At 40.6% G+C, this 25,723-nt stretch overlaps 1 protein-coding gene across 9 annotated transcripts in view; it reads left to right on the forward strand.

Moving 5' to 3' along the window:
- Positions 1-25,723, forward strand: part of GTF2I (general transcription factor IIi) — a 107,637-nt gene that overhangs the window by 16,318 nt on the left and 65,596 nt on the right. For all 9 annotated transcript variants that reach the window (XM_042971808.1, XM_042971799.1, XM_042971803.1 and 6 more), the window contains exons 2-8: positions 9,223-9,326; positions 13,278-13,416; positions 16,846-16,980; positions 18,000-18,183; positions 18,581-18,609; positions 23,015-23,069; positions 23,516-23,559. In XM_042971808.1, coding sequence (XP_042827742.1) covers positions 9,228-9,326; positions 13,278-13,416; positions 16,846-16,980; positions 18,000-18,183; positions 18,581-18,609; positions 23,015-23,069; positions 23,516-23,559 — 685 coding nt within the window. In that variant the 5' untranslated portion in view covers positions 9,223-9,227. The remainder of the gene's footprint in view (positions 1-9,222; positions 9,327-13,277; positions 13,417-16,845; positions 16,981-17,999; positions 18,184-18,580; positions 18,610-23,014; positions 23,070-23,515; positions 23,560-25,723) is intronic.

Consider the following 25,723-nt stretch of genomic DNA (forward strand, 5'->3'; position numbering starts at 1 on the left):
AATCTTTCTGGGCTGGACCTCTCATTTATAACATAATGGAGCAGGGAGGTTGCACCAAAATATGTTGATTTTTTTTTTTTTTTTCCTTGACCTAAGATTATGTGTTGTAAGATTGAAATGGAAAGATAACTTGTTGAAATTAACAAAGTAACAAAAAAGAAATAGGGCATGAATGTAATTTAAAAAAAGATAGGATCAGTGTAATCTAGTACCTTCCCCATTTACCAGTGGGATCCGGAGCTTAGATTTGAATCAGAAATACTGAACATTCAGTAATATTTTAGAGCTCACCATAATAAATATTAAGGACCTCAGGGTTTGTTGTTGTTGTTGTTAGAGTGATAATGGCACCTGTGAAAATCTTCACGATTTGACTCACTATAAAATATTTTTTGTTATTTTGCTGTTTAGCATTAACAGCAAGGATCAATAAACTAAAAGCAGAAGTATGGCCAAATGAAAATTTATATGGAATTCGTTACTGGCTTATTTTGAGGTAGAGCAGATCAGAACAGTAAGACCACAAATAAACCTAATCCCTGAAATGGATCTCCAACAAGAAACAGAAGAAGATTGTAAAGATTGACTGGAGTCTGTTTTCAGAGAGAGAGAATAGGCATCACATCTTAAACAATAGCTGACCAGGATAAAAGACCTATGAAACGGCAACAGGCCAATTAAGTTCGTCTTTGAAACTCATAAAGGAGAATTAAAGTCAAATCAGGGAAACAAAAATAAAGTCAGACAACACTCAGAGTGGACGAATTAAGGATATTGAAAAAATGGGAAAGAACATACAGCAGAGTAAGGTGGCTGCAGGCAAGCACTGTTCTGCCTTTTTATTTATTTTTTCCTTTAGTCGGCTCCACGCCCAACGTGGGGCTTGAACCCACAGCCCTGAGATGAAGAGCTCAAGAGTTGCATGCTCTACAGACTGAGCCAGCCAGGCACCCCCAACTGCCTGACTGTTCCATGTGGGTCTGGCTAGACTGCCAGCCCCAGTGTGCCCCAGATAATCTTGTTCTGCCCAACCACTGTAATTAGGCTAGGCTGGGGGCAGGTTGGGGACACAAACTCCCAGAATTTCGTGCACAATGTAGTAGATACAATAGTCTGCTGCCTCTGAGATCACGGTACCAGATGTGTGGGAAGCTTAAAGATACATGTGGCCTTCATCTCTGCCTTAGGGAAGAAACCCATCTGCTCAAGGACACTGTTGGAGTAGAGCGAACTCCAGTGACATCTTGTGTTCCTGGATCTAGCTGCAGGTGGAGCTGGTGCAACCTTTAGGCTGAATAATTAACTAAAACAGTAAAAATTCCCTTCTTGGGGTGGTTTGAAATAGGAATTTGTTCTAGCAAATTCATAAAGTTATTCTTCAGAATAAAGAATGTCATAAGCTGTGGTTCCCAAAGTTGGTGGAACTAATAAGAATGTTTTAAAATTGTATAACAGGGGCTCCTGGGTGGCTCAGTCAGTTAAATGTCTGAGTCTTGGTTTCAGCTCAGGTCGTGATCTCATGGTTCGTGAGTTTGAGCCCCACTTCGGGCCCTGCGCTGGCAGGGTGGAGGCTGCTTGGGATTCTCTCTTCCCCTCTCTCTGTCCCTCCCCACTTGTGCGCTCTCTCTCTCTCTCTCCCCCTCTAAAAATAAACATTAAAATAATTTTTAAGAGATTATAAAACAAAACTGGTAAAAATAACAAAGTTGATAAGATGGAAACTTGGAAGGGCTAATACAGAAAGGCTGCTAGGAAAAAGAAAGTGGGAACTTAGATAATAGAAATGAAAAATCACTTTTGTCCTGAGGGTATCTACCAGTTTTACCACCTTGTGGGATGAGAGGCTCAGAAATTGAAGCCCAGAGCCTGCACAAAACATGGGGGTCAAATAGACCTTTTTTTTCCCCTAGTAAGACTCCAGAGGGTGATTAAGCTAGTCTGCATCCCTATTTGTGGTCTGTGTTAACATCTGGGTGGCCCAAGGAACCTGAAGCTTTGAACTTGGATTATGGTGATCCAAGGCAGGTAGTGTTCCTAGACACCTGGAGGGACCTGTCTTAATCTGAGGCTGGTGGGGAGGGGCAAGGGAGAGGGAGAGAGAATCTTTTTTTTTTTTTTTTTTTAATTGTATTTATTTATTTTGGAGGCCGGGGAGAGAAAACAGGGAGAGAGCGAATCCCAAGCAGTCTCCGTGCTGTCAGTGCCGAGCCGGAGGCAAGGCTTGATCTCACGAACCGTGAGACCGTGACCTGAGCTGAAATCAAGAGTGGCACGCTTAACCGACTGAGCCACCCAGGTGCCTCCAGAGAGAGAATCTTAAGCAGACTCCACGCTCAGCTCAAAACATGATGTGGGACCCAGTCTCATGACTATGAGATCATAACCTGAGCCAAAATCAAGAGTCTGATGCTTGACCAACTGAGCCACTCAGGTGCCTCTAGGCTCCACATTTAAAATAAATGTTTTTAACAATTAAAAAATATATTTTTTAATGTTTGTTTATTTTTGAGGGAGAGAGACAAAGTGTGACTGGGGGAGGGGCAGAGATAGAGAGAGAGAGAGAGGGAGACAGAATCCGAAGCAGGCTCCAGGCTCCGAGCTGTCAGCACAGAGCCCGACGTGGGGCTCGAACTCATGAAACACAAGATTATGACCTGAGCCAAAGTCAGATGCTTAACCAACTAAGCCACCCAGGAGTCCCATTAAAATAATTTTTTAAAGAAATGTTTTCTTCTTTTTTTTTCTCTTTCTCCTCCTTATGTTCATTTGTTTTGACAGAGAAAGCACAAGTGGGGGAGGAGCAGACAGAGAGGGAGAGAGAGACTCCCAAGCAGGTCCTGTGCTGTCTGCTTGGAGCCTGATGCAGGGCTCTAACTCACGAACCACGAGATTATGATCTGAGCTGAAATCAAGAGTTAGATGCTTAATCAACTGAGCCACCCAGCCCCGCCCCCCCCCGCCCCCCCACCCCCCACCCCCCACCCCCCCGGGAGTAAAAAAAAAATTTTTTTTAACATTTATTTATCTTTGAGAGAAGAGAGGGAGTGTGCAAGCAGGGGAGGGGCAGAGAGAGGGAGACACAAAATCCGAAGCAGGCTCCAGGCTCTGACCTTTCAGCACAGAGCCCCACACAGAGCGGGGCTCGAACTCACAAACCGTGAGATCATGACCTGAACCAAAGTCAGACACTTAACTGGCTGAGCCACCTAGGCGCCCCCAAAATAACTTTTTAATGTAAAGTGACCAGCACATAGTAGAAGATAATCAGGCATACATGGGAACAAGTACCATGAATATGAGCAAGAACCATAAGCAATAGAAATACAGCTAAGATTTTTTTTGAATTATCAGAGACCATAAAACAACCACCTCTGTTATGTTTGAGAGACAGCACGAGCAGGGGATAGGGACAGAGGAAGAGAGAGAGAGAGAATCCCAGGGAGGCTCTGTGTCCACTGCACAGCTCAACATGGGGCTCAATCCCATGACCCTGGGATCCTGACCTGAGCCAGAATCAAAAGTTGGATGCTCAACCAATGGAACCACCAGGCATCCCTTACCTCTCTTGTATTTAAAGACGTATGTCAGGCTTCAAAGTCTCTAGGGAGTAGGAGACTAAAATGTTCGTAACAACAAATAGGAATCTTAGAAATGAAATTTGTGAACAAAATAAAAAGAAAGAATTAGTGAAGCAGAAAGTGAGTCTGAGGAAAGAGTTTACGAAAGAGAGGAAAAATGAGAAAAATGCAGAAGAGGGTGTGAGTCTTAGTTATCAGCACCCATTCCATCTGAGTCTCACAGAAGGATGGCAGACAGAGAATGGGACAGAGTCGGTATCTGAAGAGGTAACAGCTGAGAATTTACCACCAGGAATCCTCATTCGAGAAGCCCAGTGAATGACATACTGGATAGAAAGAAGGGCGCATCTAGATGCATCGAAGAAAGAACATCCTAAAAACAGCAGGCGTACAGATGGGGATTATCTTCACAGGATGGAGGCCAGACTATAATGAAATAACCTCAGTGCTGAAAGTAAGAAGTTCTCAACCTAGATTTCTATTCTAGTGAAAATATCTTAGAAGAATAAAGGACTTTTAGCACACAAAAGTTTGCCATGAGAAAGAAATTTTAAGGGATTAACTTCAGGCAGAAGGAAAGTCTTGAGGTGCAAAGAGAATAAACAAAGACTCTTAAATGTGTGGTTAAATAAAATGAAAGATTGAAGCAAAAATGATGTTGCATTTGGAAGTACAGAATTAAACACATAAAAGAGCCGAAAAAACATAAAAACACACAAAAAAATATTCATTCGTATAATAATAATCAGAATTGAAAGCCTGGATTGGGAATGAAAATTACTGATAGTTTTGGTAGAACATGTGACTCAACTTCAGGATCGTGAGTTCAAGCCCCACTTTGGGCATGGAGCCTGCTTTAAAAAAAAATTATTGACAGTTTATGCAAATATGAAACCATCAGACATCAGTTTAGTAATGGACCTAGGATCTGAGTCACCTAAGAAGAAATATAAATAATAAAACTATGAAAAGTGTTTCTTTAATAAGCAAGGAAATTCGACTACTTTGGTAGTAATAAGGTATTCATAGTGATTAGGTCATAGCTGTGCATCCAAAGTGTTGGTGAGGCTGGTGAATTAGCATAATTTATTATTATTATTCTTTTAAATAATGTGCTTTTTAAAAATAATCTCTACATCCAACATGGGCTTTAAACTTATGACCCCAAGATCAAGAGTCACATGCTATAGTGACTGAGCCAGCCAGGCACCCTGAATTTCGTATATTTTAAACATTTCTGGAAACAGTGTAAAAATTTTGGTGTGATATATCAAGAGCTATAAAGATGTTCATACAATTTATCTCTTTCAGTATGAAGAATTTTAAAATATGGAAATAAGGCAAAAGATATATCTATTTAAAAAAATTTTTTTTAATGTTTGTTTTTGAAAGAGAGAGAGAGAGAGCGCGCCAATGGGGGAGGGACAGAGAGAGGGAGACTCAGAATCTGAAGCAGGCTGCCGGCTCTGTGCCCCAGCTCGGGGCTTGAACTCACGAGCCGCGAGATCATGACCTGAGCCGAAGTCAGACGCTTATATGACTGAGCTCCACCCAGGTGCCCCGACAAAAGATATATTTATGAAGATGCTTAGAGAAATTGTTATGATTCCATTTTGATGGGCTGTTACATAGCTGGGATGAAGAATTTATGCTATAAGAATATGTAATGTGGCAAGTAGATGATGCTGGCTGATCATGGAGGCAAGGTCATTGCCCTGATAGGGGGTTAGCCTCCTTGGAATTTTAGTAATTTATCCTGAGAGTCTATGTCCCTGCTGTCTCATGGGCATTTTAATCATAACGTATCATAAAACTGTACTTCTGTGTTCCTCCTCTCAGGACACCTACCAGAGAAATTACAGGTACCACCATGGTGGCTCAAGGGGTCATGAGAATTACTTCTCACAAATAAGCTTAGATGGACTTATGCGACATGGTGTAATCTCTGTAGCAGTATGGTTTTTGTGATGACGGAAATGTTCTGTGATCTGCAATATAGTAGCCACTAGCTACATGTGGACACCGAGCTCTTGAAAGGTAGCTAGTACAACTGAGGAACAGAATTTTAGTTTTTCATGAAAATAGTTACATGTGGCTACTGGCTACCATATTGGATAGTACGGATAGTACATCTCTAAGTATTGGACACCCACTGGGTTGTTCCTTGACCGTTGGTCTTCTGCCTTGGATGACTGCCTTATAAAGTGATCACCTTTTTTCTGTCTACCACCCCTCCTTTACTAAGACCTCATCAGAGATACAGTGGGGAGTGAACACAGGTTACAAATCCAGAAACCAGAAGTCATTTTCTTGTCTAACGTGGGTTCGCCCTATGAATTGTCTTAGGTCAGTTCTTCTTCCTTGCCTGTATATAAAAGACTCAAAGGGATCCGTTCTGTTTTTGTATTTACTGTCATATGGAGTACATGATTATTTTGTTCATTTTCCTTTTTGTTCCAGAGAATATCACTAATGAAATTCAGAGATACAAATATGCCTATTTGCATTCCTTGAGCACAGAGCTAACTGCCCTATTTTAGTTGCTTTCAGTGGTGCTTTTTTTTATTGTTCATTTCTAGTGACACACACACACACACACACACACACACACACACACACACACACCCTTTTTAAAATAAAGCAAGAAGAAAGACTACATGGGTTCTGCTCAAGTATTTTATGGGAACACCGTCTCCTGTGAAGTTCTTTTTTCTAGGTTCTGTGAATACTTCTGTTTTGCTTTTGTCCTCTCTTTCTCCCTTACAGTGACTGTCACGTCTCCTGTCCCATAAGCTTGTGTCAGCAGCCTGGCCTGGCGTGTGTCCCTGGTATCTGTCGTTAATGCCGCTATGTGATGGCAGTTCCTTTCTGGGAAAGAGGAGAGAAAGGCAGCGGTTGCCCAGGGAGGGTGCCAGGGAGTGTTCCTTGAGTAGTCTTGACTCAGCTATCCAGGGAAATGACCTCTTGGGGCGGACAGAGAACAATTCAGAGAATTTCTGTTGTAATGCGGATATACACACATTTCTTGAGAACAGAAAGCCCCAAACAGAATTCATCCTTCCCCATCAAGCTTGACGGGACTGGTCACCTCCAACGTTCTTCCCATTGAACATTGCTGTTCTGAACATGCCTCCTGAGTTCTGGTAATGAGATAGGACCTCTCGTCGCGTGTGGCACCCCCACAGGGCTGTCGGCGTGGCCTCTGTCTCCTGTTTCTTAACACTCATTGAACACGAATGGCCTCATGACAGATTTCCAGCAATTTAGGGTGAATAGTGGAAATAGCAGTGGGCAGAAACTTTTGTCCTAGTGTTGTGTTCTGGCACTGATAGTGGCTATATGACCTTGACACATCACTGCATTCGTAAAATGAGAACATACCTCCTCTTTCCCTTGCTGGAGAATTGAATGAAAAGTTGAGATTATGAAGAAATACTATGAGAAATAATGACGGTATATCCTAGGTGAATGTTCTGACTATGGCAAATGATATACCTTTGTTGTCCATTTTTACTGAACCACATTTTATTTATTTATTTATTTATTTATTTATTAAAAAAATTTTTTTTTGTAATGTTTTTATTTATTTTTGAGAGACACAGACAGAGCACAAGTCAGGGAGGGGCAGAGAGAGAGGCAGACACAGAATCCGAAGCAGGCTCTGGGCTCCGAACTGTCAGCACAGAGCTCAACCCAGGGCTTTTGAACCCACCAACCTCGAGATCATGACCTGAGCTGAAGTCGGACGCCCAACCGACTGAGTTCCAGGCGCCCTATTGAGTGAACCACATTTTAATATAAATTTACTTTAACTTAGTTATCCGAGGGGCACCTGGGTGACTCAGTCAGTTAAGCGTCGACTTCGGCTCAGGTACTGATATCATGATTCACGAGTTCAAGCCCCACATGGGGCTCTCTGCTGTCAGCACAGAGCCCACTTCGGATCCTCTGTCCCCCTCTGTCTCTGCCCCTCCCCTGCTTGCACTGTCTCTCTCTCAAAAATAAACACTAACCAAAATTAAAAAAAAACTTATTTGTCTAAGAGGTAAGAATGGGACCAAAACTGTTAGGGAAAATGATTTCTAACCATTCTCTTGCTTAATGCTGCTTTTCTTGACTCCATCTCCATTCAAGACAGAGATCTTGTTTTAGAAAACAGAATTGCTTCTATTTGTTCACAGGTCCAGGGATAAGTAGTCATTATTTTTGTTACTGTCTTTCATTGTCAAGTTTTAATTCCTAAGTATCTGTGCTCTGTTACTTTAGTGTGGGCCCCAGCCTGAGTAGGGGAGGGCCAGAGTGAGAGAATCCCAAGCAGGCTCCAGGCTCTGACTCGGGGCTCGAACCCATGAACTGCAAGGTCATGACCTAAGCCGAAATCAAGAGTCAGACGCTTAACCGACTGAGCCACCCAGGCACTCCAATTTTAACCATTTTTAAAAGTACTTCCCTGACATTATGTGCATTCATTATTGTTCCGCAATCATCACCAGTATCTAGTTCCAGAGCTTTTCATCATCCCAAACTAAAACTATGCTCACTAACAATAAGTCCCCGCCACTCAGTCTTCCTAGTCCCTGGCAACCACCGTTCTACTTCCCGTCTCTACAAATTAGACGAATTCGAGGTCTCTCATGTGAGTAGAATCACAACAGTTGTCTTTTTGCGTCTGGCTTATTTCACATAGAAGAATATTTTCAGGGTTCACTTACGTCGTAGCATGTTTCAGACCTTCTTTCCTCTTTAAGGCTGAGTTCTGTTCCGTCGTATAGATGTATCACATCTGCGCATCCGTTCAGCTGACCGTGGACATTTGGGTCATTTCCACCTGTGTAGCTGTGGTGCGTGATGCTTCTGTGAACATGGGTGTAGACCCAGCTGAGTGCCTGCTTTCAGTTCTTCTGCGTATGTACCCACAAGTGGAATTACCGTGTCATGATAATTCTGTTTAATTTTTCCAGGAACTGCCAAATTGTATTCCACCGTGGAACATCATTTGACATTCCTAATGGCAGTGCACAAGGGTTCCGCTTTCTCCACATCTTCGCCAACATTTACTATTTGGTGTTTATGTGTTGTATTTTTACAGTGTTTCAGATTCCGCTGAGGCTCCTTGCTGATACCCGAGTATCTGAAAGTGTTTTCCAAAGAGACCGATAGGCTTATTATAAAGGAATCTTAGATATCGTTTGTCCAGCAAACTATTTCCTCAGTAAGAAAGAAGAAATTCTCTTCCACAGCGTCAGTCTGCTGTACCCACTCAGCGTGGGCCTGGGATGAACGCCGCTTTGCATCCACGTCCTGTGTTGAACTGTCGTAAACTGTCACTGGGTTGTGGAGTTTACAGTCTCCTCTCACTCTCACTTGGGAGAGATTTTAACTGGTTGTGGGTGACATCTGAATTTATTTTGGGGGGTTATGCCGACATATTATGGAAATTAGTGGGACAGCTAGGGGATAGATTTTCTATCTTAGAGGGTAGGAGTTTTTGACAACTCAAATACTCAGTCTCTGAGCCTTATGTTTTCTCTCAGGCAAGAAAACTGTAAATGAGGCCATCTGTGGGGGACCCTCACCAGCTCTGAACGTATGTTTAGAAGAACATTGTGAATTTCTGCCGCTCACTTTCTTACTGCTTTCCCAGGGATCATGGCCCAAGTAGCAATGTCTACCCTGCCCGTCGAAGATGAGGAGTCCTCGGAGAGCAGGATGGTGGTGACGTTCCTTATGTCTGCTCTTGAGTCCATGGTGAGATGGCCTTACTGTCCTATAAAATTTTTATAGTTGGATAGGATTGAGCTGGTGGGTGAGACTGATTTGTTTTTGTAAACATATAGTACGCTTTCTGGTATGATAAGAAGAGGTTTTTTGCTTAAATAATAATTATGGATTTAAGCCTTTCAAATCATTTTGTTACCATGTTTCAGAATATTCTTAACTTCGGTCAATATTTTATGTTTTACATTCAATTGCAATTGTTTACCTACCAATATCTTAGGCAATATCTTGTTTTGCAAGCATTGGCTTTGAATTTATGTGTAATATTTGGAGCCACTCAGAGTGAGTTTGTATATTCTAGGGTGGTGCTGGTGTTTTATTGAATCTGTATAAAGAACACTGGCAGGATATGGAGGCCCTGAGAGCCTGCTCACTATTTCTGTTCATATGTGCTGTGACCCACAGTGCACCTTACCCTACCGCCTTTTACTGCGTATGTAGTGTTAGCTCTTTATTTATTTATTTATTTATTTTTTAATTTTTTTTTTAACGTTTATTTATTTTTGAGACAGAGAGAGACAGAGCATGAACGGGGGAGGGGCAGAGAGAGAGGGAGACACAGAATCGGAAGCAGGCTCCAGGCTCTGGGCCATCAGCCCAGAGCCCGACGCGGGGCTCGAACTCACGGACCGCGAGATCGTGACCTGAGCCGAAGTCGGACGCTCAACTGACTGAGCCACCCAGGCGCCCCTAGCTCTTTATTTTTAAGAAACCTGTATCGTATACTTAATTATAGCAAACTATTAAGTATTCTTCTTTTGTTGTATTTTTGTATTACTGTGATGGTAGTAATACAACTTAATCATGTTTTTACAGAACTATAGCTAGAAACATAGTATTTCATCCTGCAGATTTCTATGCATCAGACTTAGGTATTTTCTGATGTTGAAATTAAATATAGTATACTCTAAGTAGGAGGAGGCTATGTATTTTCCAGCCTAGTTATTGACTAGTATTAGATAGCATTTAATCTCACAGGTGTCAGTATAAAATAATTGGGGGGTTGGTTACCCTCCCCGCCTTAAGGCATTATTTTCCTTCTTTGTACTATTTGAGAATTTTGAAAAATAATTTCCTTAAAGACAGAAAGTTTAGTATCTGTTCAGTGGCTGTATACTGTTACTTTCTGAACGTAACTTATTTCTACCTTGTGTTCCTAAAACCAGCCAACGTTTGTGGCTATACTGTTATTTTATTTACTTAAAAAAAAATTTTTTTTAACATTTATTTATTTATTTATTTATTTATTTATTTTTTTAACATTTATTTATTTTTGAGACAGAGAGAAACAGAGCATGAATGGGGGAGCGTCAGAGAGAGGGAGACACAGAGTCCGAAACAGGCTCCAGGCTCTGAGCTGTCAGAACAGAGCCCGACGCGGGGCTTGAACTCACGGACCGTGAGATCATAACCTGAGCCGAAGTCGGCCGCTCAACCAACTGAGCCACCCAGGCGCCCCTTTAACGTTTATTTTTGGGAGAGAGGTAGACAGACAGAGTGTGAGCCATGGAGGGGCAGAGAGAGAGGGAGACAGAATGTGAAGCAGGCTCCAGGCTCTGAGCTGTCAGCACAGAGCCTGATGTGGGGCTCGAACCCACAAACCATGAGACAATGACCTGAGCCGAAGTTGGACGCTTAATCAACTGAGCCACCCAGGTGCCCCTGTTTTATTTCTTTTTTAAATGTTGATTTATTTTTGAGAGAGAGAGACAGAATGAGGGGTAAAGAGAGAGGAGAGAAAGAATCCCAAGCAGGCTCCACACTGTCAGCACAGAGCCCGATGCAGAGCTCAAACCCACAAACCCTCAGATCATGACCTGAGCCAAAATTGAGTCAGACGCCTAACTGACTGAGCCGCCCAAGTGCCCCTGTGGCTGTAATGTTAAATGATAGGTTAGAGATTAAATTCTACTCTGTTTATTAAAATAATTTTCTTTAATACTATACTGTACGTAGAAGAACATGGTCATATAGGACCCATTCTCTTCCTTTAAACTGTCTTTATAATTTTCTTAGGCAAAGTCACTTCATTATTCTCAGCCTTTATTTCCTCCTCACATTCCTGGTTGTAAATTATGAAGTATCATTATAGGTGTATAGGTCAGTTTCATCTTTCCTTTGGCTCATAGATTTCTTTGATCTAATCTTTGGGCTGTACATGCATCTTGCTTTGCCATTTCATAAATACTGCCTTTGGTGACAGGAATGTCCAACTAAGTGTGGATAGTGGAGTAGGCAAGCACCCTGTCCATACCTAAGTAAGTAAATAACACTTCCTTTTGGGTGAGCAGCCACAGTATATCTCATGTAAATATAACATAACGAAATTATAGGATGGCGTTATTCTTCATGCTCAGAACAATTGTTGACTCCTCTCTAGGTCAGAAGTTCTGCACTGTGACTTTATTATATTTCAAAAGATATCTGATCATCTCAGTAGTTTTAAAATTATACATGATAATGTTGTAGAGCAGTATTATGCAAATCATTTTTATTTAAGAAATTAGGGAATGGTCCTTGTGTAAATAAAAACCAAATAGAGGAAAGCTGTGGTTTGCAACAAATGATACTGAGAACATAGAGTATTTGGTCCAAACAAAACAAATCAACAACAAAAACCAAAAGAAAACCCAAAAAACTTCAAGTGTTTATTATGTACCAAGTTGAAATTCTAGATGAGTAAAAAAAAATAATATATCAGGGCAAATTTTAAAAACCAGAAGAAAAAATATATAATTGTATATTTAATTTCATAAACAGCTTTTCTGTGCCTAAAATAAGTGAGGTACTTTTGTGCATCAGTAGGGAAACAGACTACTAACATAGAAGAATAAGCAGAGTATATGTTAATTTATAGAAAAATATCTAAGGTACAATACTCTTTAATTTTGATGCTAGCTAATTAGTGGATTATTGATTATACTAAGATACCCTTTTAAAATGTTTCTTGAAATGTTACACTGTATCATTTTTGAGATTTTTGTGAGTTCGCTCTTGTAGAAGCTCAGATGGGAGTGTAAACTGATAGAAGCTTCTTAGCAGTCTGCAGTAGGTTTTGAGAACCTTAGAAGTATTTGCTTTCAGAGTCGAAAGTTTTTTGACTCTTGTTTCTATTTTGTCCCCGGATTATTATTTCAATGTTATTTTAAGGAATGATACTTAGAATCGCCGATATTTCCAATAATATTAGTACTAAATGAATTATTGTACATCCATAAAATGGAATGTTATAGAAGCTTTTAAGATTTTTAAGAACTTCTAATTTCATAGGAATGTACTTAGGAGAAGCCCTACTTAGTAAAAATATACTCGCCCAACACGATTCCCATTGTGTATATTCATACAGAGATACTTGTGGAGTTGGCATTATGTGGTAGATGTTGTGATGTGGCTTCAACTTCCCTTTAGGACTGATGGCACTAATTCCCCCAGCTGCTGTGAGCATTCGAGGCTCCCCTGCCCAAGGTCTCCCCTTTCTTTGGGGGGGAGCATCCCAGCTCTGGAGCTCCCCTGATGCAGCTGCACCAGTGATCAGCTCTCCCTGTGCCTGTGCCGAGTTCGGTGCCCCTCACGTCTCACGGGTGTTGCTATCGAGAGTACCCACCAGTAAGCCCGTGTGCAAATCTGAGTCTGTTTCACGGGGATTTGGCCTGTAACAGATTGCAAGGGATTTTTGCCTTGTTTTCTTAAAAATTCTGCTTTCTCCTGTTTAAAATTGGGGTTCAAAACTATGTAGAAAGAGAGCTACTTGTAAAAAATGGTGACTCTCTTCTTTATGTGATTATCTAAGCCAGAAACTAGGAACTTCATCTAATTCCAGATTCTGTAGTAAGAGTTGAAGTGAGATGTTTTATTCATCCGGCAGAAATAGTACTTTTAAACACCTGTATGTAACATAAGGTTTGCTTATTTGTATTTCAGTGTAAAGAATTGGCCAAGTCCAAGGCAGAAGTGGCCTGTATCGCAGTGTATGAAACAGATGTGTTTGTCGTTGGAACCGAGAGAGGACGTGCTTTTGTCAACACCAGAAAGGATTTTCAGAAAGATTTTGTAAAATATTGTAAGTATTATACTTTTATTATGCCTTAAGCAGAATGACATTTATACTAAAAGGATGTTCTAAAATGTCTACAGACACGTGCTCCAAATAAATCACAGGCATGGTAATATATAAGGGTAAATTTTACTGAAGAGTGTAAGAAAAATGGTGAATGTGTACTGTTCTGTGTTCCTTTCTCGGCATTACTTTGGATTAGTGGCACAAAGAGAGAAGGTAGAGAAATTTTGAATTGATTTAAGGTTCTTATTTAAATAACATTTATTTTCTTGATAGATATTTGGTGTGTTCAAAACAGGTCTTTCAGTGTGCATTAAATTCGTGTAAGCACAATGCAAAGTTAGGTCTCTGATTCTCTTAGTGGAACCAGCTGGTCAGAGTCCTCAGTGAGTTTTGGGACCCTCCAGTTGGGAGTTCATCCAGTCGGTGAGAACTTACTAGATACTGGCACAAATGCAGTAGAGAAATGTGCCATAAGATGTTAATACCTATGGCCTTTCACAGACCCACAGTTTCTGTATCTGTGTTGTGTTTCTGTTTTTGTTTTTTAAATTTTTTTTAATGTTTATTTATTTTTGAGACAGAGAGAGACAGAGCATGAATGGGGGAGGGTCAGAGAGAGAGGGAGACACAGAGTCCGAAACAGGCTCCAGGCTCTGAGCTGTCAGCACAGAGCCCAACGTGGGGCTTGAACTCACAGACCGCAAGATCATGACCTGAGCCGAAGTCGGACGTTTAACCGACTGAGCCACCCAGGCGCCCCTGTTTTTGTTTTTTTTAATATATTTTTTTTAACATTTATTTATTTTTGAGAGAAAAGAGACAGAGCGTGAGTGGGAGAAGGACAGGGAGAGAGGGAGACACAAAACTGGAAACAGGCTTCAGGCTCTGAGCTGCCAGCTGAGCCCGATGCGGGGCTTGAACTCACGAGCGGTGAAATCATGACCTGAGCTGAAGTTGTACACTTAACTGACTGAGCCACCAGGCGCCCCTTCTGTATCTGTGTTTAACCTAACGCTGTCCACAGGTTTTATGTTGACTCAATGATATAGCTTCTACTTCAACATGGAAAGAGAACAAAATGGTGGGGATGTCTGTTTATAGGCATTTAATATACGTATATATCTTTTTTTTTTTTTTTAAAGTTTATTCATTTTTGAGAGACAGAGACAGGCTGTGAGCAGGGGAGGGGCAGAGAGGGAGGGTGACACAGAATCCGAAGCAGGCTCCAGGCTCTGAGCTGTCAGCGCAGAGCCTGATGCGGGGCTCAAACTCAACTGGGAGACCATGACCTGAACTGAAGTCAGCTGCCTAACTGACTGAGCCACCCAGGTGCCCCTCCTAAGTATATATATTTAAGTGCCAAACTTAAATTTCCATTATCTAGTTAGATCCAGTTCATGATAAATTGAGTGGATCATGGGTGAATAAAATTAGTTTTCTTAATTTATTAATTTCAGTTGTCAATTGTATTTTTAGTCCTTTTAAAAAAAATATCTTCTCTCCACTGCATGCCTCCCTCCACCCCCACTATAATCTTTATAAGCTTTATGGCAGTATAATTCATTAAAAATTTTATTTTCATTATTTCTGATCATTTTGAGAATTTTAAGGCTTCGATTATGTTTGTGTGTTTAAGTTTATAGTAATAATGTTTTGATTATGTGTGTATCAGCTGCCATCTGTCCCATGAATACTATAATCCCCCTGGCAGCTGTGTTTATATTCCCGTTCCCTACACTGCCTTGCTTATGTGGTTCTCCAGTGGTTAGAGCTAAGCATTAGGGGGACTTGTCCTCAGTTGCAAACTGTAGTCCCTGCCTATTTAGTATTCATACTTTCTTTTTGTTACCAGTAATTCAGTGCTCCAGAGAATAATCTTCGGTTGTAATTCTTAAGTGCATAATATTTGTTTATAGAATCTATTTTGCAGATAAGGATCAATAGTGGTCTTCTGTAACCTAATCAGTAGGTTTATGAGTCAGTTTTAGAAATTCTTGGGGGAGACTTGTCTTTCCCAGGGGCTGGAAAAGCACTATCCAGGAGAAATAATATGATGCGAATCATTCCTAGAATTTGAAATTTTTTAGTTACGACATTCATAAGAAAGAGAAACAAGGGAAATTTATTTACTGGTTATAGTTTAACCCAGTCTATTTAAAACATTATCATTCAACATGTGATCAACCTAAAAATTATGACTGGGATATTTTGCGTACTCTTTTTTTGTACTAAGTTTCAAAATCTAGTATGTATTGCAAACCTACAGCACATCTTAGTTTGGACTGGTACATTTCAGGTGTTCATTAGCCACACACAGGTGGTTATGTGTTAGACTTTTCCAACCTGGACTGTGTTTTGTGGTGGTGATAATCTCATATTCAAGTTTGTAGCTGATAAATTACTCTAAAGACGTGTCTTTTTTATTTTATTTTATTAAATTTTTTTTAAATGTTTATTTATTATTTATTTATTTATTTTAAATTTTTTTTTTAACGTTTGTTTTATTTTTGAGACAGGGAGAGACAGAGCATGAACAGGGGAGGGTCAGAGAGAGGGAGACACAGAATCTGAAACAGCCTCCAGGCTCCGAGCTGTCAGCACAGAGCCCGACGCGGGGCTCGAACTCACGGACCGTGAGATCATGACCTGAGCCGAAGTCGGATGCTTAACCGACTGAGCCACCCAGTCACCCCAAGACGTGTCTTTTTTAAAACTACTAGTAGTTAATTTTTACTTTACAGAATTTTTAGTTATAGCAACACTTGTTTCAGAGATAATGATCATTTCTTAGTATTTTTATTCAAGCCATTTATGTCTTATGTTTTTATTTTTAAAGTTTAAAAATTGTATTTATCTGTCAAGTAAGCCCTGTGCCCAGCATGGGGTTCAAACTCACCAGCCCAAAAGATCCAAGAGTCGCACGCTCCACTGACTAAGCCAGCCAAGCTTAATTATTTTTAAATTCCCCCTCATCCCTTTTTCTCTGTCTTTTTATAACAAATCATAAATATTAGAATATAGAAAAAAAATACCTGAAACCAACATTGCACTGTATGTTAACTAGCTAGAATTTAAAAATTTGACAAAAATAAAGCGAGAAACAAAGAATATAGGAAAAAAATACCCTTTTTAAAACAATTTTAAGTTTATTTATTTTTGAGAGAGGGAGAGGTGGGAGAGAGAGCGAGAGAGAGAGAGCGCGCGAGCGAGCGCGCGAGCGAGCCAGGATGGCAAGCGGGCTCCATGCTGTGTGTGCGGAGCTCGAGGGCTCAACCTCCTGAATCGTGGGATCATGACCTGAGCCGAGACCAAAAGTCCAACATTCAACTGACTGAGCCACCCAGGTACCCCTAGGACAAAATACTCTTACTGAAAGCCAGGTATTAAGGTAGTGGAGATGAGCCTTTTATGTCATTAATTGCTTTACAGGTGTTGAAGAAGAGGAAAAGGCTGCAGAGATGCATAAGATGAAATCTACAACCCCAGCAAATCGGATGAGTGTAGACGCTGTAGAGATTGAAACGCTCAGGAAAACAGTTGAGGACTATTTCTGCTTTTGCTATGGTAAGGTTCTACACTTGCATTTTCTAAAAGAGACATTATGTAAAGGGTAGATGGTGTAACTGGTTTAACACTCGTACAGCACACCTTGACAGACTGCCCAGACCTCTTGGGGTAGCATCAGGAATGATCTCACTTTCTAGTTCTGGTTCAAACTAGAACCCAGAAGTAAGCAAATGCACCTATTAGAGCTGTGGGGTAAGGTTTTTTGTTTTCTTTTTCTTCTTTTCAAGAGTAGTTTTAGGTTTATAGGAAAAGGAAGAGGAAGGTAGATTTACTGTGTAGCCCCTGGCTCAATACATGCATAGCCGCCCCCCCACCAGAGAACCTACATTAACACCTCATAATCACCCAGAGACCTGTTGGTTTTTGACTTATGTGCTGATCTCACCGATCCCCTCTTTTTTGTTAACCTAATCACACGGCAAACAAAGCTCTTAAGAAAAACAGTCAGAGGGAGAGGATACCAGTTCCACTGTGAGGCCGTAGGTAAAATTCATCTCTGGGGAATGGGGTTTCTAGCATCTCTGGGCTTACTGCCTGATGTCCGTACACAAAAGTGCTAGAACACACTTCGTTGTGAATGGCGATCGTATTTATGTAATAAGTTTTTGATGAGAATATTGGCAAAACATCGCCGGATATTTTTAACAGTTGGATTTGCCAGGCTTTGTCAGGTGCTGAATTGGATATGAAAAGATCATGTTATAACAACGCAAGGCCATTGTAAAGAAAGACAGTAGTGGAAGAAATGAGCTATTGTTCTTTTCATTTTGTGTAGGTTTTATATAAATATTTTATATACTTTTTATTTTGCTCATGTGGATATGTTTCAGGCTTAGAAATTCTAACATGGGAATAGGGCCCTCTTGATATTTTGAAGTCGCTTTGAAGTCAGATATTACAAAACAGTATGAATGCCGTTTGTGAAGCCATGATAAACTAATGATGGTTTTGTTTTTTAATCTTAACATTGAATGATGTTTACTTCTTTCTGCCTCACCCCTGTCCCTCACCCCCAGGGAAAGCTTTAGGCAAATCAACAGTGGTTCCTGTTCCATATGAGAAGATGTTACGAGATCAGTCAGCTGTGGTTGTGCAGGGGCTTCCGGAAGGAGTTGCCTTTAAACACCCCGAGAACTATGATCTTGCCACCTTGAAATGGATTTTAGAGAACAAAGCAGGAATTTCATTTATTATTAAGAGGTGAAGTACTTTCTCCCTTGCCCATTAAGAGTTTATTCATATAAAGTTGAATATTCACCTTATTTTAATATATCAAAAAATTTTTTTTAATTCTTTATTTTTGAGAGAGCGAGAGAGAGCGAGCACGCGCGTGTCCATGAGTGGGGAGGGGCAAAGGGGGGGCGGGGACAGAGGATCTGAAGCGGGGTCTGCGCTGACAGCAGAGAGTTTGATGCAGGGCTTGAACCCATGGACTGTGAGATCATGACCTGAGCCGCAGTCAGATGTTTAACTGACTGAGCCACCCAGGCACCCCATATATTTTAAAAACTCTTGTTTACTGTAGAAGTCATTTAAATTTAAGGTTTACAATAATTTTGTGTATTCATGTATAGTTTTTTGTTTTGTTTTAATACAGACCTTTCCTGGAGCCAAAGAAGCACCTAGGTAAGTGATTATTTTGCTTACTCATACTTCCTAAACTGTCTTTTGGGCCAAATTTAACACGTTTTACTAATTTCTCTTTTTTCTTTGAGAATATGACATAAGACCTTTTGGAGTGGGGTGTTATATATAAACCAATGAAAGGTCACTGAGCTGAAAAAGTAGAGACTTGCTTTGCTACTTTTTTAATGACATAGTCAAGGTTTTATTGTGGGCAATATGTTCAATCATAGACTGGATCTGCCATCATTAGCCAGAATTAAGAGGATGGCTTAATTTATCTAGTGTTCATTGATCAGGCACAGAATTAGTGAGCATAAGATTGGGTGGGGATGGGATACACAACTGTGCATAAGCATTAAAGCTTTTGAGCTTTAATGGAAAGAGATAAAAAGCCCATAAAGTCACTACATCAAGAGCATAGCTGCACAGTGTAGGGATAGCTAAAGAAAATGCTTTGCAAGTTTGTTGTAAGAAGGATTTGTGTATAGCCCAGGAAGGCTTTCGAGTTGGAAAGGGCATTAAGATGGGTCCTTGAAGAGCGAGGAGGATTTCAACAGAACTTCCTTTGGGGAAGGTTAAGCCATTGCATTTGAAGGGCAAAGTGATTTTTAGGAGACTGGTGCCCTTTGGAGGCACGTTTGTTTGAGACTTTTGGAAATAAATGACCATTATCATTGGCGACCTCTTAACCAGTACAAGGAAGAAAGGACAAAATAATATATACACACCCAATATATTTTATTTTTTGTTAAGTAACCTTTGTTTCATTCTTACCATGATGAAAAGATTAAGTTGTTAGAAGCTTTGTTGAGGTATAATTGGCATGCCATAAAATTCGCCTGTTTCAAGCATCCAATTCAGTGGGCTTTGGTAAATTTACAGTGATAAAGTTTAAAAAGTTTACAGTCATTGTCACAATCTAATTTTAGAATATTTTTATCTTCTTCTCTGTTACTTCATGAATGTTACATAAATTAGATCTACAGAATGTAACCTCTTGAGATTATCTTTTTTCACTCAGCATAATTCAGTTGAGGCTCATCCAGATCGTTGGGTATATCAGTAGTTATTTCCTTTTTCTTGCTGAATGCTAAGTATCCCTATGGATGAATATACCACTTGTTTATCCAGTCACGGGTTGGTAGAGCATTAGATTAGTAGATTCCACTTGGCTGTTACTACTGTGAACATACTTGAACAAGTTTTTGTCTGGACATGTACTCTAATTTCTCTTAGAGATATATACCTACGAGTGGAATGGCTGGGTCATAGACTGATTTTGCATTTAGCTTTAAAAAAACTGCCACACTGCTCTCCACCGTTCCTGCACCATTTATGTTCCTGCTAGCACTGTCTGAGAGTTCCAGTTTGTCCGCGTCCCTGTCAACACTTGTTAGTGACTTTGCGTTCTTAACCATCCTCGTGGGTGTGAAGTGGTCTCATTGTGGTTTTGATTGGGATAGCCCGAATTGCTAATAATGTTGCATATCTTTTCATGTGCTTATTGACCATTCTGTATATTCCTTGGAGTAAGGTCTGTTCGGGTCCTTTCCACAAAGTTGTTTGTGTTTTTATTATTGAGTTGTAAGAGTTCTTACATATTTTTGATACAAAGATGTTCTCCAGTTTGACAAGTTGTCTTTTGACAGTGTCCTGTGAGGGACAAAAGTTTTTAATTTTTGCAAAGCCCAGTTTATTTTATCACTTGTGCTTCTGATCTTGTATATAAGATTGTTGCCTAACACAACGTTGTGAAGATGTGTCGTGTTTTTTTCTGTCACTTTTATAGCCTGTGTTGTTACATTTAGTTGTTACATTTAGGTCAGTTTTGTGTTTTCTTGTTTTCTTTTTTAATGTTTATTTGAGAGAGAGTGAGTGCACTCAGTGGGTAGGAGGCCAGAGAGAGCGGGAGCGAGAGAATCCCAAGCAGGCTCCGTGTTAGCACAGAGCCCGATGGCAGGCCCACCCTCACAAAGTGAGGTCACGATCTGAGCTGAAATCAAGAGTCTGATACTTAGCTGACTGAGCCACCCAGGTGCCCCTGCGGTTAGTTTTGAGCTAATTTTTTATTATGGCGCATGGTAAGCGTGTAAATTCAGCTTTTGTGCCCGTGGCTGTCCAGTTGTTCCAGCGGTTTGTTGAAAAGACTGACCTTTCTCCCCAGAATTTCTTTGGCATTTTTGTTTCTTCTGCCTGTTTCTTGGCTTTCTGCATAGTGGGTCTTGTGTGTGTGAATCAGGACGGTTTACATCTTTGCAGTCTGAGTGCTTTTTATTTCTTGATCTTGTGCTTCTAGCAAGAATGTCCAATACGGTATCAAATGGAAGTGACCATAACAGACATCGCCCTGTCCACATGAGGAGGAGGACATTCAGGCTTTTGCCATTTGTTAGCTGTGGGGTTTCTGTAGATGTCCCTCTTAAGATTGAGAGAGAAAAGATTTATTGTCTTTCTTCAATTAAAGCTTCGACTTTTTTCTTGATATTTTTCTCCCTGAAGTGTTCTAGATTAGTTTTAATCTGCCACTTGTATTTTTTGAAGTCTTCTGTTTTAGAAACTTCTTTTGAAACATTGGGGCCTGGTTGTTAATTAAATTATGTTTCTTTAAAAAAATTTTTTTTAATGTTTATTTTTGAGAGAGAGCTAGAGTGTGAGTAGGGGAGGTGTGCAGAGAGAGAGGGAGACACAGAATCCGAAACAGGCTCCAGGCTCTGAGCTGTCAGCACAGAGCCTGACGTGGGGTTCGAACTCATGAACTGTGAGATCATGACCTGAGCTGAAGTCAGATCAGACACTTAACCAACTGAGCCACCCAGGTGCCCCTAAACTATGTTTCTATAGGATATTTTATACTGAGTGGTGCAAGCAGGTGGGTTTGTATACCAACTTTTTTATCATACCAACTTGCAAAGTAATTAGAAAGTTGAGATTGTAATGGGATTGTATTTTCCAGATTTTTAAAATTATTTATTTTGAGAGGGAACAGGCACATGAGCGGGGGAGGGGCGGAGGGAGAGAGAGGGAAGGAGAATCCCAAGCAGGCTCCATGCTGTCAGCACAGAGCCCGACATGGGACTCGAACCCACGAACTGTGAGATCATGACCTGAGCCAAAGTTGGATGCTCAACCCACTGAGCCACCCAGGCGCCCCTGGCTTTTCTAGATTTTTAAGTATAAATGGAATCATAGTAGGTACTTTTTTGGTTTTCCTTTTTTTTTTAATGTTTATTTATTTTTAGAGAGAGCAAGTGTGAGCAAGGGAGGCAATGGGGGGGAGAGGGAGGGAGGGAGAGGGAGAGAGAGACAGAGAGACACTATCCCAAGCAGGCTCCCTGCTACAGCACAGAGCCCAATGCAGGGTTCGACCTCACGACCCCTGTGAGATCATGTCCTGAGCTGCAAACAAGAGTTGGACGCTTACTGACTGAACCCCCTCGGCGTCTCTTGTTTTGCTTTTTATTTTAAGATTGATCCTTATTCTTTCTATCAGTAGTTCATTATTTTACTGATTCGTATTCCAATGTATAGCTATACCACAATTTGTTTACTCATTCACTTGCCCATGAAAATTTGAGTTTCCATATCTTGGCCTTAATTATAAAGAAAGCTGCTGTGAATGTTTGAAGGCACGTCTTTATACGAGCATACGTTTCAGTAAATACCTAAATTTGGAGTGGCAAATGGTGGTTATGTATTTAATTTTTTAGGAAAGCACCAAACTGGTTTTCAGCAAGATTTACTCCACTGGCCGTTCCCGCCAGAAGGGAGAGCACTCCAGTTAACTCGACTTTTTCATCAACATGCGGTGGCATCCATCTCTCTTGTTTCCTTTTTATGTTTTTCAAACATAAAATGCATGCTTTTTTAGTATATGTAACATTCAGGGTTGTAAGGTGTATGCTTCCATGGGTCTTGGTATCTTTACAAGATGGACACCGTCACCAGCATGTAATTCCAGAACATTCTCGTCACCCCCAAATAAAAACCCTGTACCTGTTAGCCAGTCACAGCTTTCCAGTCCTCGTGAGCCAAATGGAGTCATGATAGAACTTTCTGTCAGCACTCCTGCATCAGTAGAGGCTTCTTCTACATTGGCAGGGTAATAGTACATTGCTTTTCTTTATTGCATCGGTAAAAATAGGAGCTTTTTCCTTAAGTCGGGGAGGGTGCTGGCCGGTGAGGGGATGAACGCCGTCAGGATTGTCACCCCACTTCCTTTCCTTACAGGGGAGGACAAAGGACACTGTCGTGTGGAGTCACCGGGTACTCCCTCCAGCTTGATCCAGAGCTGTGGGCACCCCTCCTCCCCTACTGTCTGCTCAGGGCCTTTGGAAATGTTAGTCATATTGAAAGTGTGCGAAAAACCTGAATCTCATTTTTCTTTTCTTTTTTTTTTTGTACATAGGTGGTCGTGTGATGGTAACAGACGCTGAAAGGTCAATGCTATCTCCGGGTGGAAGGTAAAACATAGTTCATCAGTACGAATAAACTTCCATGCCATAGCGGTTTTTAGTCTTTAGGAATTTGAGGTAGTAGAATATTAAAAAGTACCATATCACATATCTTGATGTTTTATATTCAGCTGATTGATTTGGGGTCCTATGAAAATGCAGTTTCTGACCAAGTAGTTCCTGGGGGAAGCTAATGTGATAGATTGATAACTACATGGGGAATAGGAGGGCCTTGTAGTACAGTGGAATTTGCAAGTTACTATTATACTGTTGTACCCAAAAATTGATTGGGATTAAAGTACTAAATTCAGTTGACAAGTTATATATGCAAAGAAATAAATACGTACATTTAAAGTTAAGTCAGGTTTGCGTTGAGCTTGGTCACGTGAGGACCTGACTGCTGTGTGGCCGCCCGCACCTGCGCACTGCTTTATCCTGCCTTATTTTCTTTTCAGCTGTGGCCCCATCAAAGTGAAAACTGAGCCCACGGAAGATTCTGGTATGTACTTGTGCTTTTAGAGTCCTCTAGGAAATTTAAGTAAGGAAACCTTTCCCTTAACTTAGAAGGTTGTATTTTGACGCATTATTTCCGATAATGCTTTGATGAGAAGCAGACAGAACAAATTTATTCCACCGGTGACATGATTTCTTAAGTGTTAGACATATTATGCTTAACACCTAAAAAGTTGAGTTACTAAGTGTTACCCAGAAGTTTGTTGCTAATTACCCATTTGTAAACAAAATTTATTATTAGGTTTTCCCCCCAGTTATATAGGAATAATAGTGTAAAATGTCAGCTGGTTCTACAGTGCTTTTTATACAAACCCATCAAATGTCCTCTTACTGTCCCTTCTCCCCTGCACTCTTGTTTCTGCCCTCCAAGGAGACTGCTTTTAACTCTAAGCTGGTTTGAGTGTTGAGTTCCTTATTTTATTTTATTTTTTAACATTTATTTATTTTAGAACGAGGGTGAGCATGAGTGGGGGAGAGGGGCAGAAAGAGGGAGGCAGACAGAGGATCCAAAGCAGGCTCTGTGCTGACAAGAGGGAGCTTGATGTGAGGCTTGAGCTCAGGACCTGAGCCTAAGTCATGTGTTTAACCAGCTGAGCCACCCAGGCACCCCTGAATTCCTTATTTTTAAATGTCATGCTTTTAGTGTTATTCTATATAGATAGTTTTGGATGTCTTTATTGAGATACAGTTTACGTGCCATTGAATTCACCTGCCCTAAAGTATAAGATTCAGTGGTGTTGAGTACATCTATAGAGTTTTGCAGTTATTGCCACAGTCTAATTTTGGAACATTTCTGTCATCCTAAATGGAAAGCTGGTGCCCAAATAGAAGCCCTGTTCCCACCATTAGTCTACTTTTTGGGTTTTGTAGGCTTAGCTGGACATTTCCTATGAATGGAATCATACAATATGTGGTGTTCTGCATTTTGATTCTTTTACTCCGCATCATCTTCGACAATAGTTGTAGGGTTCATACCTGAATGTTATTCCATTGTATGCATATACTACCATTTCTTTATCCATTTACCGTTTGGCAGGCATTTGAGTTGTTTCCATTTTTTGGCTGTCTCGAATAACATGGATGGTTAGGAATACTCCTATTTGTCTTCGTGTAGAAAAAATGTCTTCATTTCCCTTGGGTAGATACCCAGGAGTGAATTGCTCGTCCTATGGTAACTCTGTGCCTAACTAGTTAAGCAGCTGGCAAATTCTTTTCCCAAGTGGCTGCATGTTCTTAGCAGCAGTGTTTGGAGGTTTCACTTTCTCCACATCTTGGGCAACACATGGTATTGTCTCTCTTTTTTGAGTATAGCAATTCTAGTGAATATGAAGTGGTGTCTCATTGTGTATGGGTGTGGGGTTTATTTTTTTGTTTGTGCACTTGTAAATAGGTATTTTATTTTTAGAGCAGTTTTATTAGGTTCACGACAATTGAACGAAAGTACAGAGTGTTTCCATGTATCTTCTACCCCCACACATACATAGCAATACCTCCCCCCCAAACTATTAATATCCCGTGTCACATTGGTATTAAAAATGATGAACCATTATTACCCAGACTCCTTCGTTTACATTAGCGTTCAGTCTTGTGCATTCTGTGGGTTTCGATAACTGTATGATTACTGTTATCCCGCACTATAGTATACAGAATAGTACTACTGCTCTAAAACTCCCCTGTCCTCTGCCTGTTCTTCCGTCTGTCTTCTCTAACACCTGGTCATCCATCACTGATCTTTTTACTGTCTTCATCATTTTCCTTTTTCCAGAATGTCCTAGAATTGTGGTTTTAATTGGATTTTCCTGGGGCGCCTGGGTGGCTCAGTCGGTTGAGCGTCCGACTTCAGCTCAGATCATGATCTCGTGGTCTGTGAGTTCGAGCCCCGCATCGGGCTCTGTGCTGACAGCTCGGAGCCTGGAGCCTCCTTCGGATTCTGTCTCCCTCTCTGTCTGTCCCCCCTCTCCCCCAACTCATGCTCTGTCTCTCTCAAAAATAAATAAACAGTAAAAAACAAACAGAACACATTTAATTGCGTTTTCCTAATGATGTTGGACATCATTTGATGTGCTCATTAGCTATTCATATATTACCTTTGATGAAATGTCTTTTTAATTTTTTTGCTTGTTCTTTAATTATGTTGTTTTTTTTTTTCT

Source organism: Panthera tigris, chromosome E3 (assembly GCF_018350195.1).
Source record: "Panthera tigris isolate Pti1 chromosome E3, P.tigris_Pti1_mat1.1, whole genome shotgun sequence".
Taxonomy (NCBI): domain Eukaryota; kingdom Metazoa; phylum Chordata; class Mammalia; order Carnivora; family Felidae; genus Panthera; species Panthera tigris.